This window comes from Caretta caretta, chromosome 10 (assembly GCF_965140235.1).
Source record: "Caretta caretta isolate rCarCar2 chromosome 10, rCarCar1.hap1, whole genome shotgun sequence".
Lineage (NCBI taxonomy): Eukaryota > Metazoa > Chordata > Testudines > Cheloniidae > Caretta > Caretta caretta.
Window position 1 is genome coordinate 42,637,545 of NC_134215.1, and position 15,191 is coordinate 42,652,735.

A 15,191-nucleotide genomic window follows, 5' to 3' on the forward strand; every position below is an offset into this window, starting at 1 on the left:
GCGATATGCTTTCTTTTAAGAAGTTACAGCAACTGTTCTACTGATCTAAAATGCATTTTAGTAACCTGCTACACTTACTTGAGAGAATTTACCAAATCATTAGTAGTAGTAGTAGTGTTACAGAAGTTGGGAGCTACCTTCTTCAGGTATTCAGGGTTTCAAAGAATGAATCAGAAGATGATATAAAGAGGACTCTGGGGTACATTCTGAAGAAGGAAGAATCTATGCAGACGGGACGGAGTCCATCTTAACGAAAGCGGAACCAAACCCTGCCAAATTACTTTAATAAAGTTTTTAGGAATTGTTTAACATAGGATTTAGGGGAAACACTGAAATTTGCCAAGGATCACTCAGGCTGAACAAAGACATCTGTTAGAGATGTCAGCAACACGAATGTATCTCTGTATCAAGTAAAGGACAGAACAGAAGTTACAGCTGAACAGGGGCAGGGCAGGAACAGGTCAAGATCACACTGATAACTGCTGTTAAATCAACAAGATGTCACATTAAAGTAATAGCCAGATACAAAAATAAAAGTTATGTCTGTATATACAAGTGTAAAGTTTGAAAGCAACAATAAATGAACCTGAATGTATGGAAATGGACAGTCCTTAACATAACAGATATCACTGAAACATGGTGGGAAAAAATAAGTGGGATACTGTAATACTTGACTATACATTATATAAAAAGGGCAAATTAGGTTGAAGATGCGGAAGAGTAGTATATATCTAAGATTCCTCAAAATATGGTAGAGTAAATTCTCTGAATGGAGAGGACCATGCAGTTAAATCTATACGGATACAAATCTCAGATTATAAGATTAAAAATATGCAAGCAGAGTTATAAAACCAACATCCATATAAGGAAAAAAGACAGAGTACACAAAACAGATCAAAGAGGCAAAGTCTTATAAAATCATAATAATGGGAAAATTCAATAGTCAAATATCAAAATGTGACATGGCTTAGAGAAGCCAAAAAAGCTCCAATGTAAAAACAAAGAAATTAAAATCTTAAAATTAGGTATAGATGCTATTTAAGAAAAACTATAATAATTTTAAAAGTCATGCATATTTTTGAATTAAAAAAAGCAAAAAGTAAACTAGTACGACTAAATAGCATGGTTCAAAGAGGTTATTCGAGCCAAGCAGATATCCTTCTGGAAATGGAAATCCAACCGTAGTGAAACCAATAAAAAGAGTAAATTACAGCAGCATTATGTAAAAAGGAAATGGGAAGGGCTAAGAAGGAATCTGAAGACCAAATCAAAAGATATCAAGAACAAAAAAACACTCTTGAAATATATCAGAAGCAGGAAGATAAAAGAAATAGTAGGCTTCTGGACCACCATGGTATAAAGTTAGAAATTAAGATAGCTTTTCAGCAATTTTCTTATCTAAGTGATTTCTTTATATCAGTCTTCACCACAGAGGATGTGAGGGGGATACCTACTCAGACAGTCTTTTGTGGTAATAAACAGGTGCCACTGGAAATTGCTGTTTCAAAAGAAGGGACGCAGAAACAAACTGATATATTAAAAAGAAATAAGTCATTTGATCCAGAGAGAATATACCCAAGAGTTCCAATTGAATTTAAGAAAGAAACGGCTGGACTGCTCTCAAAAAATATGCAATCAGCTATTATACCAGAGGACTGGAAGAGTAGCAAATGTTGTACCTATACTAAAAAAGGCAACAGGAATGATCCAGGGAATTACAAATTAACAATACATACTTCTGTACTGGGTCAACTGGATGAAATGATAATTAAAAATATCATAGATCATCAATGATAGCATCTGACTCCACTACTTACAAAGTTAACTCATAACTCTAGTTTTTTCAATGGGTCAGTAAAGTAGTAGTTAATGGAGAACCCACTGAAAATTTATCTGGACTTACAAGAAGCCTTTGACAAAATTCCTGAACAAGAGGCTACTAAAGAAATTAAGTAGTCATGGTGGGAAAGGCAAAGTACTGTCCTGGATCAGAAACAGAGAAAACAGTAGGAATAAGTAGTCAATTTTTGTCTTGCCACAAAGTTAAGTGTAGTGCCACAAGGTTCCAAACTGGGCCTAGTGCCATTTATTTATTAATTAATTCAAAAAGGGAATGAGCACTGAGATGGCAGTATCTGCAGATTACAAAATTATTTAGGTTAGCCAAGACTGGAGGACACTGAGGGACAGAAGGACCTAACCAACTTACCTGAATGGGCAACACAGACAATATGATAGCAGATGGAAATTCTCTGTTGATACACACAAAGTAACGCACACTGAAGGAGAAAAAACAAAAAAAAACCACACCACTAACCATATCTTACTGGGTTCTAAATTAGCTTACTAACTCAGAAGAAAGACCTGAGCATCTCTGTGGACAGCTCAACGAAGACCTCTACTCAATGTGCAGTTGTGGTCAAAAAAGTAAACAACGTTAGGAGGCATAAAGAAATTGGATAGAGAGCACAGGCACTATTACAAAGCCAACATAAAATCAATGGTATACCCTTACTCCCAGTACTGTGTTCAGTTCTGGTCAACACATGGAATGTAGCTAAAAAGGACAGACAATGAAAATTATTGGGGCATGAAAATACTATATGAATTGGGACTGGTCACCTAGCAAGAGGGTGAATGAGAGAGAGAACATGATAGACATATACAAAAAATAGTATACAAAAGGCAGATCAGGCACTTCTATTCATCTGCTCATAATGCAAAAACATGGACTTGCCACTCAGTGCAGACAAGCCCTACAAAAGAAAAAACGTCAGATAGGAAAGGTGGTTGCAAATGTTAAGGTTTCTTCTAAGTAATCAGAAAAAACAAGGTTTTTCTACCTCTTCCATCACACACTTCTGCATTGTAAAGATAGTTTTTTCACAACTAACAGCGGTTGAAGATCCGAGTATAAAAGGTGTCTGAAAACCACTTCTTTGATGGTTCAGAGTCTGAGGGATCTAAAAGCTTTGACACAGTAGCCATAGGCTTAGAAATTCTAGAAGACACATCCTTGCACCACTTCTGACACAGTGAGTAAATATATTTCGTAACCATTTTGGTCACAAAGGAGAAGTATGGATTCTGAAATTCACTGTAGAAAGAAAAAAAGAATCAGAGAATAGGAGAGAGGCTGGAATACAAAGTCCTCAGCATTAAAACTTTGGCCACAATTCCTGGTGCTGCTGAGTGTAACTCTGGTAACTGGACTAGCCTCTGTGTTCCACACTGGTGTACCAAAACTGCTGAAGTATATCAGTTTTGTGGCTGGACATTTTAAGAACACTCAGAGTTTAAAAAAAAAAAAAAAAAATCTATATTTATCTTTAAGAAGTAAAATGGGAAAACAAGTTACAGCAGAAAGACTAATACGATTGGTCATGATTCATGACCAGTAAATTGATTGTGCACCAATTTTTCACCAAGACTTACATTCACAAATTGTATTTACAAAAGAAATGTACTTTGTCTTAAATAGATGTGTACGTGAGAGAGAGAGAGAGACCCAAAAAGCACAAAATATTTATATAATAGCTTGTAGATCACACTTAAATTAGCTTTCTAGGACAAAGAAAAGATTTGCAGGAAGAGGAATCAATGAACTAGTCAGCAGCATAGTCAAACTGTGGAAACAATCTTAAGCCAAGGAGAAAGCCTCGAAGTTGGCCTTAAAAAAGGTTTAATAAATCCAACAACAAGAACTGCCACACTTTTTTTTTTTCAGTTTATAAAGAAATGGAGGAAATTTGTGATGTTAGTGACAGCCTCTGATTTCCCCCCCACACACACAGATAATAAAAAACATGAATAACTTTCCAAATATTACAACGTGTCACATTTCACTGCGCAGAATGGATTTACTATACTGCGACAAATGATAATGTTTAGGCTCTCACATTGACACCATGCCTATTTGGTGATACCTGCTACATATGTTTTCCCTTCCCTTGAAGGGACTATTGTGTAGAGCAACTGATCTGAGAAGCGAATTTTTTCAGGTATTAATAAGCATCTCCAAATAAAACCTCAGGAATAAGTATGCAACTTCTATTAGCAAGAACTATAAAAATGTAACATGTTCACTTCTAAAGTCTGTTGTTACCTCCACTGTAACCATAACACCCAGGATTCACCCCCAATTTGAGGCACTGTTATCTTCCTAAAAAGTCTTGTCTCATACTGTTCTCCAAATAGTGTGGATTTCTAATGAGTCTGATTTCTTCCTGCCAGAACATCACAACACCGCAATGGTCTTAAACAATGCTAAGAATACTCACCAAACAAAAAATAAATAAATAAAATAGCATTGGAGAATGTATGTAAAAGGAATTTGTTTACTCCTGGGGGAAGCATGCCCAGAATTTATGTCCACTGCAGATTTCTTTGCTTCCCCACAGAAAAATTACTTTCTGATAGGGAAGCAAAGGGAAGCCACAAAAGCGGTCATGCAAACCACCCACCCACCCCAGCAGGATGTTTCAGGTGCCATGGGGAGAGAGCTGCACAGTGATCTCCCACCTCCATGCAGCCAGTGGCCTGTGCTCCCCAATTCCATACTGGAACCTCCACATTTGTTTGACATATAAAATTAGCAGAATTTTACAGAATTTTAAAATATTGTGTGCAGAATTTTAATTTTTTTGACACAGAACGCCCTCAGGAGTAATTTGTTGTATGAATCCAAGTGTCACTCAGCTTCACAACTTGCAACCATTCAAGAAAGCACTTTTGTATCATAAAAAAAATTGTCAGCAGCATGTGAATTTGTATTAGAAACAATGGTGATTTAATTTTCCAATTGGATTTTTATGAGGAAATCATTACAAATAATTTACACTACAAAACATATTTAATATAGTCACAGTATTCTATGTATAATCCATGGATTTTATAGTAGTTGGAATTACCAAATACAGTACTCCAGGGGCTTAAGTACCTTCATGCAAGAATTTAGTGTAAATTGCTAATGTTTGGAGAGAGGGAATGTAATGTTAATTTCTACCCACTGAATTTCTAACAGGCATTTGAGTATCTGTTCTCCAGCAGGGCGCTTTGAATTTAAGAGTATCATGGCATTGCAGTAACACACTTTCTTAAAGGGCACTTATAACACTGGTAAAAAGTTCAAAGGACCCTATAATGCAACTATGTGCACATAAAAAAAATAAATTTGTGTGTAACTACATGGAATTATTCAGGTTACCATCTTCAATAGGCAACTAAGTGACTTAATTGGAGCACTAGCAATCAGTAGATAACCAGTAGTATGGTTGATTTCTCAAATTCTCTCATAGCACTGTAATATTTATTCTATGGCTTTAAGAATTCTTTTGGCTCTTTTATTTGGCATTTTTGAGAGACACTAGGAAGGTGAGATAATATTTATTGATCTATTTCAGTATGATAAAAAGATATGGACAGGCAGTATATCTCCCCATTCACAACCCAAATAGGTTATTAAAAATTTAGTGAACACAGGCTACTAATTTTAAATTTAATCTCTAACATTTGTATTGTAAGAACAACCAGTTTGATATTTAGTGACAGTATTTTCTAATCATACTTTGGGCATGTCATAGCCTACTTTTAACATGTCACATTTAACTACTAGATTTATTACTATCATATTACCATGCACCACATTAAATGTTTGTTGTAGTTAAGAAATAGACAAACAAATCAATCTGGTTATTACACCACTAATAAATAAGTTTTGGGATTTCTCCTGTACATCACCACCAAAAGAAAAGCCTACTACTGCATTTTACTAGAGTACATCATTGATTTGTGCCTTTTCTCCATATATATATATCAGTCTCATTAGGCTTGCTGGGGAGGGAGGAGGGTGAGGGTAACATGAGGCAACTATGAAAGAAAATATGCAAGAAAATATTTGTTACTATTTACAAGTGAAGCCATTAAGGAGCAAGGTAACCAATATTTAGCAGAGTAGATGAATGTCTAGAGAAAACAGATAACAAATCAAAGAACATCGGTACTGCAATGATGGGAGATCGTGAAAAGAAAACAATTTAGCTGCAAAAATGATACATTTTTTAATTAGACACATAAGAAATAGTGATCTTGATCCTGCAGCCAGTTGAGTTCTAATCTTGCAGCCACTGAAATCAAGAGAAGGTTGGCCATTAATTTCAGTGGAAGCACAATCAAGCCTACTTTCATTTCATTAACCTCTCTAAGCCAGAACCCAGATTCCTCACAAGAAACTAATATAATTATTAGATAATGGCAATAATTTCATTACTCTTTCCCCTCTCTCGCATAGATTACAAAGTGTGAAAATGAAAACAAATCCTTATACATTTTTAGAAAAAAAGATCATAACTGCATATCCTTCATGAAGTTGAGGATTTCTAAAACGCTAAAATTGATGTCTATACTGCAACTCCTGTTTTCTGTCCCAAAGTGACTTATAGGCTGCAATTTGGAAGTTATGTATTGTTACATAAATGAGAAATATATTTGCTAAAAGAACATGTTAATACTGTTCTTTATGTAATTTTCTTGAAAACACCCATCTTGTTCCATTTCCATGCACCCTCATTGCTTGCTTTCGCTGTATTGCAGACTAAGAGGAAAGCATGCATTAAATATTTTTTGAAAATCTCATGCCGATAGAAAGCCATATAAAATTGAGCTACCTGAATATTATTTTAAAAAAAGGACGAGATGCCTGAGCTGTGTTTAGATTTCTCTGAGGACACTGGCATAATTTTATCTTCTCTTTCAAAGTAGATAAATTAATGGTTTCTCATTAAGATACATAATGATATATGTGATGATAGCCATAGAAGTCATATTTATCATGCACCTTTGTCCTCCTCACCTACACTCAAGACGAACTCAGCTCCCCCAGACCTAACAATACAAGCCTCTGAACAACTTTCAAAGAACCAACATTTATAAAACGTTCAAACAAAAATGTGGCATCTCTCCCCCACTTCCCCATATTACACTGCCCTGGCAATAATCACTCCTAAAATAGAACAGTGACAAAGGTTTGATCTCTTGAAAACCACCAGGATACTTTATAGCCAAGAATAACCAAGTGTGTACTATATTACTGAGAGAGAGAGAGAGAGAGACACAAAGAAGCCAAGAAAGCTATTTTAAAATGAAAATGACAATATTTTCTGCATACTTCCTGTTTGTGAAAAATGCATACTACACGTAGGTATATGTATAAACTGATCAAATCTGTGTAAATTCATACATTAGTTTACTTTAATAATGTCATTAGTCCACAACCATTTAATTGAAACAGGACTTACAACAACAAAATAAATTTAAGAATGCTAAAATGTGAAGTAACAAGATAATATCACTGCAAAAGTGAGACTGAAAGAAACAAACCATCCACTTACAACTTAGATAAGTAGCAATGTACTGCCTTCCCCTCGAGATAACAAAAAATTACAAACTTTACATAAAGCACTATCTAGAAAGATTCTACATAATACTCTTGTAACGGACTCCATTCACTTTGCTCAACCATGGCTGAAGAGTTAGAAAAACTTACAGTACAGAAGACTAAACTAAACCAACCAGCTGCTAGTAACTACGTTTTATTCCTGTTGCATAAAGTCCAGATAGAGAGACTATTGCGGTCATTCTTTATTCACAAAGAAAAAACGTCAAGGTGGCCTTTCACTGCATTCTATTTATGGGCACTTATGCAAATGCCAAAACAAAACATCATGCATATAGCTTAGGAGGAATTATTTTCAATCAAGTCAAATTATATGCTGAACATTCAATATACATGCATGACAAGTAATAGATTTATTATGCAGGTGGTATTGGCGGCCTGTGATACATAGGTCCGACTAGATGATCTGGTGGTCCCTTCTGGCCTTAAACTCTACGAAAGAGGTAGGCAACCTATGGCACACATGCCGAAAGCAGCATGCAAGCTGATTTTCAGTGGCACTCACACTGCCCAGGTCCTGGCCACCGGTCCGGTGGCCTCTGAATTTTAATTTAATTTTAAATTAAGTTCCTTAAACATTTTTAAAACCTTATTTACTTTACCTACAACAATAGTTTAGTTATAAACTTATAGAAAGAGACCTTCTAAAAACGTTAAAATGTATTATGGGCACGCAAAACCTTAAATTACAGTGAATAAATGAAGATTTGGCACACCACTTCTGAAAGGTTGCCAATCCCTGCTCTACGACATTGGTAGTGTCCTGTGTTTATAATTATTTTGCAAGTTAAATATATACAAAAATTCTTAATGAAACAATAAGAGATTTGCACAAAATCACGCAAGCAAACTAATGATCTTATAACTATAAATAAACGTCGACCTCCCCACCCCTATCTGTTTCTGTTTTTGTCTTCCCTTGCCATTTCATGTCTAACCTCTTTGGGTCAGAGACCTAGATATATTTGACTTAAATCAAACAACATATTTTTGGAATTTAATAATGATTGCATAAATAGTTAAGACAAGAGGAATTATGTTGAAAATGGTGACTCGAGACATTAATACTCTTACCGACAGTAAAGAAAGGGTAAATTAATAATTTAAACAGTTAACTTTGTAAAAGTATAAAAAACAATCAAAGGGCATGGGGCTTCTTGTCCCTCTAGCCCAGTGGTTCTCAAACTTTTGTATTGGTAACTCCTTTCACATAGCAAGCTTCTGACTGCAATCCCCTTTATAAATTAAAAACACTTAAATATATTTACCACCATTATAAATGCTGGAGGCAAACCGGGATTTGGTGTGGAGGCTGACAGCTCACGACCCCCCATGTAATAACCTCGCAACCCCCTGAAGGGTCCCGACCCCCAGTTTGAGAACCCCTGCTCTAGCCACTATGGCTCCTGTTAACATTAAAGGGAGTTACATAGTGCAACAATGTAAAGAATAAACCTGTCAATTTTAATAGTTATAGTATGTATTAGGAATTAGGACCCTACAGTAACCATATGGTGGAATTCACTCTTGGGGCTCTGCTGCAGTGTTTGCTCTCTCTCGCTCTTTTTTTTTTAAATGGCACCTGCAGCACCCAGCGCATACATTATATTTTATATACGAGAGGAACAAAATATTTGTTTTCCAAGTGCAGTTGTCCAATATCATTCCAAGACATGTAATAACTGCAAAAACAATCTGAAATTTAAAATCTTATATGCCAGTGCTAAGAAGTAAAAGTGGTATGAGCAATCTTTGTAGATCACCACTAATCGGTCATTTTCAGAGTGGTGACACAATTCTAGCCCTATTTCTTCCCATCCAAAGACAAAAAGATAGTATTGTACTTTCTTTTTCCAGATCATTTTTTAAGGAAAAAATCACCTAATTGGCTCCAGGCCACAGACTCAAGCCAACTTCCAGAGAATCTTCTTCTGGTTCCAACATATATAGCATATTTTTAGTACTCTCTCTTTGTGGATCCCTTCCCACTTCACTACATCTTTCGCTACCATATCCCATTTTAACATTCTTTTCATAAGGTACAGGCCATACTTCGGACTTACAACTTACAAAACTTGCATTTAGTAAAGACAAACACTCTCCTATCATGTAAATATCAGCCACCAGACATACATATTTTATAGCAATAGCAGGACCCACACTGACAACCCCCATGCCAAGTTCCTGCCCAATGTGATTTGAAACAGCCATACTATACCATGTAATAACAGAGCTTATTCAGTCAATTCTATGAAGAAACTCCACTGCCTGATCAATAATTTTCCAACAAAACCTCAAACACAACCACTATCTTTAAAATGTGAAAAATGCAAAAGCTACAATATATTTCCAATCAAAACTTAAAATTATTCCTTGGCACTAGAAACCAGATTTTTTTCAGCATGAATTCAAATGCCAACAAAAGGGACAAAAGTTTTTTTTTTCTTTTTTAGCAAAAGCTTTGCAAACTAAGCAGCTTACACTATTAAAGACTTAATAATCATTCTATAACATATTTAACAGATTTGACATTCTTTGTAAGATTTAGAAAACACTAATTCATATATCACATTTCAACTGGATGTGATTTAATTTTTTAAACCCCTGAAAATCAGGATTCATAATGGAAACACTAAGATCATGAACTGTAAAAATTCGACAAGTGTGACTATTATAATAATTGAAATGCTGCAAAACCATTAATTTAAAGTCTTGTATGCCTGCCAATCCCTGTGTTAAAAAGGCAAAAGTGGCATGAGCAACATAGAAGATCATTAGTGGTCACTTTAAGCAGCGACACAATCTACCCCTATTTCTTCCCACCCAACACAAAAATATGGTACTTTTTTTCTATAATTTTTAAATAAAAAATTACTTATTGGCTCTCATTTACCCAACTGGCTCACCCCCTCCGCAGGTCGTCATCTTTCGGCTGGAAAGCAGTCCCTGCTGAAATCAGCAAGCAGGTCTGGTCTCGCAGCTCAGCCAGGGCCCGATTCTGCTCTCACTGATTTCAATAGTAGTTTTCCCATAGACTTCAATGAGAGCAGGAAACGGAGGTCCTTGGTGAAGCGTACTGGGAACGCCGAGGGAAATGGGACCCAGGTGCCTCCTGTGCCTCTCCCTGCACCGAGAAGTGGCAGGGATAACTCAACTGAGGGAGGTGTGCAGTGGCCTCTACTGGTGCATGTAAGGTGCCCAAGGCTGCCCCGCTCTCACAAGTGGAACGGACCTGCCCAGCGCTGGGGAAAGGCGCCTGTAAATGTCCAGCGCGAAGCAACAGCCCTGACCTTTCCCAAGCCGCGGGGTCACTGTTCCCCGCCCTCTGCGACCCGCCAGCCCAGCGGGCGGCATCGGCCCCTTCCCCCCGGCGCGCCGACGGAGCGGTCACCCCGGACAGCCCCTGCGCGCCGCGCCAGGCCACTACTGCAGCCACCTCCAGCGACCGCGGTCGCAACCTCCGCGCGGCGCGGAGCCCCTCAGCCCGCCAGCTCCCCGGCCACACCGCCCTCGCGCGCTGCCACGGGGGCTCGCCCGGCTCCTTACCTGCGGGGCTCTGCGAGCTGCTCCTGGCGGCGGAGGCCGGGTCCGGCTGCCCTAGGAACAGGGCGATCCAGAGGGAGCCGAGGAGCCGCCTGGCTCCCCGCGCCGCCATCGCTCCGCGCCCCGAGCCGGGCAGCCGGGCACCCAGCAGCAGCAGCTGCCCCTCCCCCGGGGGCTTCTCCGGCCGGACTGGGTCCGCTCGCCCTTGGCCGGGCGCTGCCGCTGCGGCGGCCTGAGGAAGGGGCTGCCCTGGTCGGGCTCCGGCGGCGAGCGCCGTCCGCGCAGAGAGGCCGGGGTGGGGAGTCACTCCATCGCGGGCCGGTCCCAGCGCCAGGCGTCGCGTCTCCAGCACACAGCGAGAGGGACACTCGCCGCGCTCCGCCCCCAACCACCGCCGCCCGTGAGCATGCGCCACACGCACGCCTCTTCTCCCGTCCCCCTCCCAGCGGGAGGCAGCGCGCTCCTCTGACGGCCAACCGTCGGGGGCGCGCGCGGAGCAGCACCTTCCCCCCCACGCAGAGAATCCCGTACTGCTCCTGGAGAGACAGAAAACGCGGGGCGGGACGGCAGAGAAACCCGGAGCGGGACTCTCGAGGGGATGGCGTCGTGGGCTCCTGTAGGAGCCGCTCCTAGCTGGGCACCGGCACCGGGCAGGGCTGTGGGGGGTCACGGGGCCCTGCTGGTGCAGGAACAGCGCCTACACCCACACTGACCCCCTACCTCCCCTCACGCTACACCCCTCCCCCCTGCTCCTCTGTACTCCCTCTGACCCCCCAAGCCCCCTCATCAGGGGTGGGCACCACCACGTTGCGTGACGGACACTTAACAAAATTATCGAACTTAGTGACGGACTTTGGGATGGGGATTCTGTCATTCTGTCATTCAATTTTTTGAAAAATTACCACAGATCTCAAATTTTTTACCACAGACACTTGTGTCCGTGTATAGACATGTTGCTGACCCCAGCCCCTCATCCTACACCCCTCTGTCCCCCTACCTCCCACCCCTTCATCCTACACCCCACCGACTGCCTATGCCCACTGACCCCACACCACTCTGATTCCCTACCCACCACTGACCCCACACTCCCTCATCCTACACCCCACTGACCCCCTACACCCCACCAACCCCACACCCCTTCATCCTACACCCCACTGACCCCTACACCCCACCAACCCCACACCCCTTCATCCTACACCCCACTGACCCCCTACACCCCACCAACCCCACATCCCCTCATCCAACTCCCTCTGACCCCCTGCACCCGCATCAACCCCACTTCCTCTCATTCTACACCCCACTGACCCCATACACCCCACCAACCCCACACCCCCTCATCCTACACCCCTCTGACCCCCTGCACCCCCATTGACCCCATTCCCCCTCATCCTACACCCCTCTGACTCCCTACATCCCCTCATCCTACACCCCTCTGACCCCCCTGCACCCTGATTGACCCCACTCCCCCTCATTCTACACCCCACTGACCCCATACCCCACCAACTCCCACCCCCTCATCCTACACCCCTCTGACCCCCTACAATCAGTATAATCAGCACAGCCCCCCCAATCAGTGTGGGCAGAGAACTCCTCCAGAGCCAGGGTGGGGAGAGCAAGCTCAGCCGTTGGCAGGGGTGGGGGGAGAATCCAGCTTCTCTGTCTGCTGAGGGAGAGGGACACCGGCCCAGGGGCTGTGGAGGATGGGGCCGAGGGCGGGGAGAGGCAGCTCCTCTGACTGTGGGGGGCATAGAAAGTGCCTCTCCAAAAGTGGCCACATTTTTATTCCTGCCCACCCCTGCTTATACCCCTTGCCCTCTTCTCTTCTGTGCCATCCCAACAAAGCTCTCCCTCCTACACCCCTCATTATCCATTCTTATCCCTACATCCCAATACGCTTGCTTCCCAACTAATCTTTTCTCCCTCCCTCCCCCAGCCCCTGTACCTCTAGGGCAGGGGTTCTCAAGCTGGGGGTCAGGACCCCGCAGGGGGTCGCGAGGTTATTACATGGGGGGTCGCGAGCTGTCAGCCTCCACCCCACACCCTGCTTTGCCTCCAGCATTTATAATAGTCTTAAATATATTAAAAAGTGGTTTTAATTTTTAAGGGGGTGTCGCACTCAGAGGCTTGCTATGTGAAAGGGGTCACCAGTACAAAAGTTTGAGAACCACTGGGCTAGAGGGACAAGAAGCCCCATGCCCTTTGATTGTTTTTTATACTTTTACAAAGTTAACTGTTTAAATTATTAATTTACCCTTTCTTTACTGTCGGTAAGAGTATTAATGTCTCAAGTCACCACTGCTCTAGTGTGACCAGTGTTTGCATTTGATCAAGCATTAAAACAGTGCAGAATTATGATATTTTTATGAAAGATAAAATAAATGTTGACAGTACAAGTTATTATCTTACATACCATCCAGTTAAGTTGGCATTACAGGAAAAAAGCGGCATGATGCCAGCTCAACTTCTGTCCCTATGTGCTTCAAAGCAGGAAAAAAAATTACAAGTTTTACTTCACTTAAAAAAAATTGACTCCTTTAAATCTAGTTTCTACGCCTGGATTTCTTCAGAAAAGAGAAGGTGGGTTATTATGAACCATACGCTCCCTACATATTTTTGAGCTATAGTGCATGTCCCTTTATCCTGATATTTAATTATTTCTTGTTTGATCAAACATTTTTTAAAAGTTCTGGGAAGAAATCTCCAGGAATGTGCACTACATTGGCTTGGTACCTCTGGGACTCACCGTAACCTGCATTACAGATGGCCCAAGTCAGGATCTAGGCTGAGATGAAGAATGGCCACAGATTTTTATACAGTTGCTTGCTTGCAGCACTCGCCCTAACCAACATTTCAGATGGTTCAGCCTGTTGGGAATTATGCAGTAAGATTTCTGGACCTTTCTTAGGAAAAACAGAACATCACATAATCCATATATATTACCAAAGAAAGTAAATACAGAAAGTATCATGAGCTTGGCTGTAGACGATAGATCGTGTGGTGTGGTCAGGGTGAAAGCTGGAGGCATGTAGGTGGGAATAGCGGTCAGTAGGTTTCCGGTATAGGGTGGTGTTTATGTGTACAACCGCATTTGCTCCAACCCCTCAGACAGAGACAAACACCTACAAGATCTCTATCAAGCATTCTTACAACTACAATACCCACCTGCGGAAGTGAAGAAACAGATGGATAGAGCCAGAAGAGTTCCCAGAAGTCACCTACTACAGGACAGGCCTAACAAAGAAAATAACAGAACGCCACTAGCCATCACCTTCAGCCCCCAACTAAAACCCCTCCAATGCATTATTAAGGATCTACAACCTATCCTGAAGGATGACCCAACACTCTCACAAATCTTGGGAGACAGGCCAGTCCTTGCCTACAGACAGCCCCCCAACCTGAAGCAAATACTCACCAGCAACCACAGACCACACAACAGAACCACTAACCCAGGAACCTATCCTTGCAACAAAGCCCGTTGCCAACTGTGCCCACATATCTATTCAGGGGACACCATCACAGGGCCTAATAACATCAGCCACACTATCAGAGGCTCGTTCACCTGCACATCCACCAATGTGATATATGCCATCATGTGCCAGCAATGCCCCTCTGCCATGTACATTGGTCAAACTGGACAGTCTCTACGTAAAAGAATAAATGGACACAAATCAGATGTCAAGAATTATAACATTCATAAACCAGTCAGAGAACACTTCAATCTCTCTGGGCACGCGATTACAGACATGAAAGTTATGATATCAAAAAAACTTCAAATCCAGACTCCAGCAAGAAACTGTTGAATTGGAATTCATTTGCAAATTGGATACAATTAACTTAGGCTTGAATAGAGACTGGGAGTGGCTAAGTCATTATGCAAGGTAACCTATTTCCCCTTGTTTTTTCCTACCCTCCCCCAGACATTCTTGTTAAACCCTGGATTTGTGCTGGAAATGGCCCACCTTGATTATCATACACATTGTAAGGAGAGTGGTCACTTTAGATAAGCTATTACCAGCAGGAGAGTGGGTTTGTGTGTGTGTTGGTGCGGGGCGGGGTGAGAAAACCTGGATTTGTGCTGGAAATGGCCCAGCTTGATTATCATACACATTGTAAGGAGAGTGATCACTTTAGATAAGCTATTACCAGCAGGACAGTGGGGTGGGAGGAGGTATTTTTTCATGCTTTGTGTGTATAT

General features: G+C 41.4%; 1 protein-coding gene across 12 annotated transcripts in view; it reads right to left on the bottom strand.

Annotated features, from left to right (window-relative positions):
- NEO1 (neogenin 1) overlaps window positions 1–11,424 on the bottom strand; it is a 517,036-nt gene extending 505,612 nt beyond the window's left edge. For 10 of the 12 annotated variants that reach the window (XM_048866141.2, XM_048866140.2, XM_048866143.2 and 7 more), the window contains exon 1: window positions 11,000–11,424. In XM_048866141.2, coding sequence (XP_048722098.1) covers window positions 11,000–11,108 — 109 coding nt within the window. In that variant the 5' untranslated portion in view covers window positions 11,109–11,424. Of the gene's footprint in view, window positions 1–10,359; window positions 10,394–10,999 lie in introns of those variants that run through there. The other 2 variants (XM_048866132.2, XM_075132926.1) reach the window with 2 other exon arrangements.
- Between the last annotated feature and the right edge of the window lie 3,767 nt (window positions 11,425–15,191).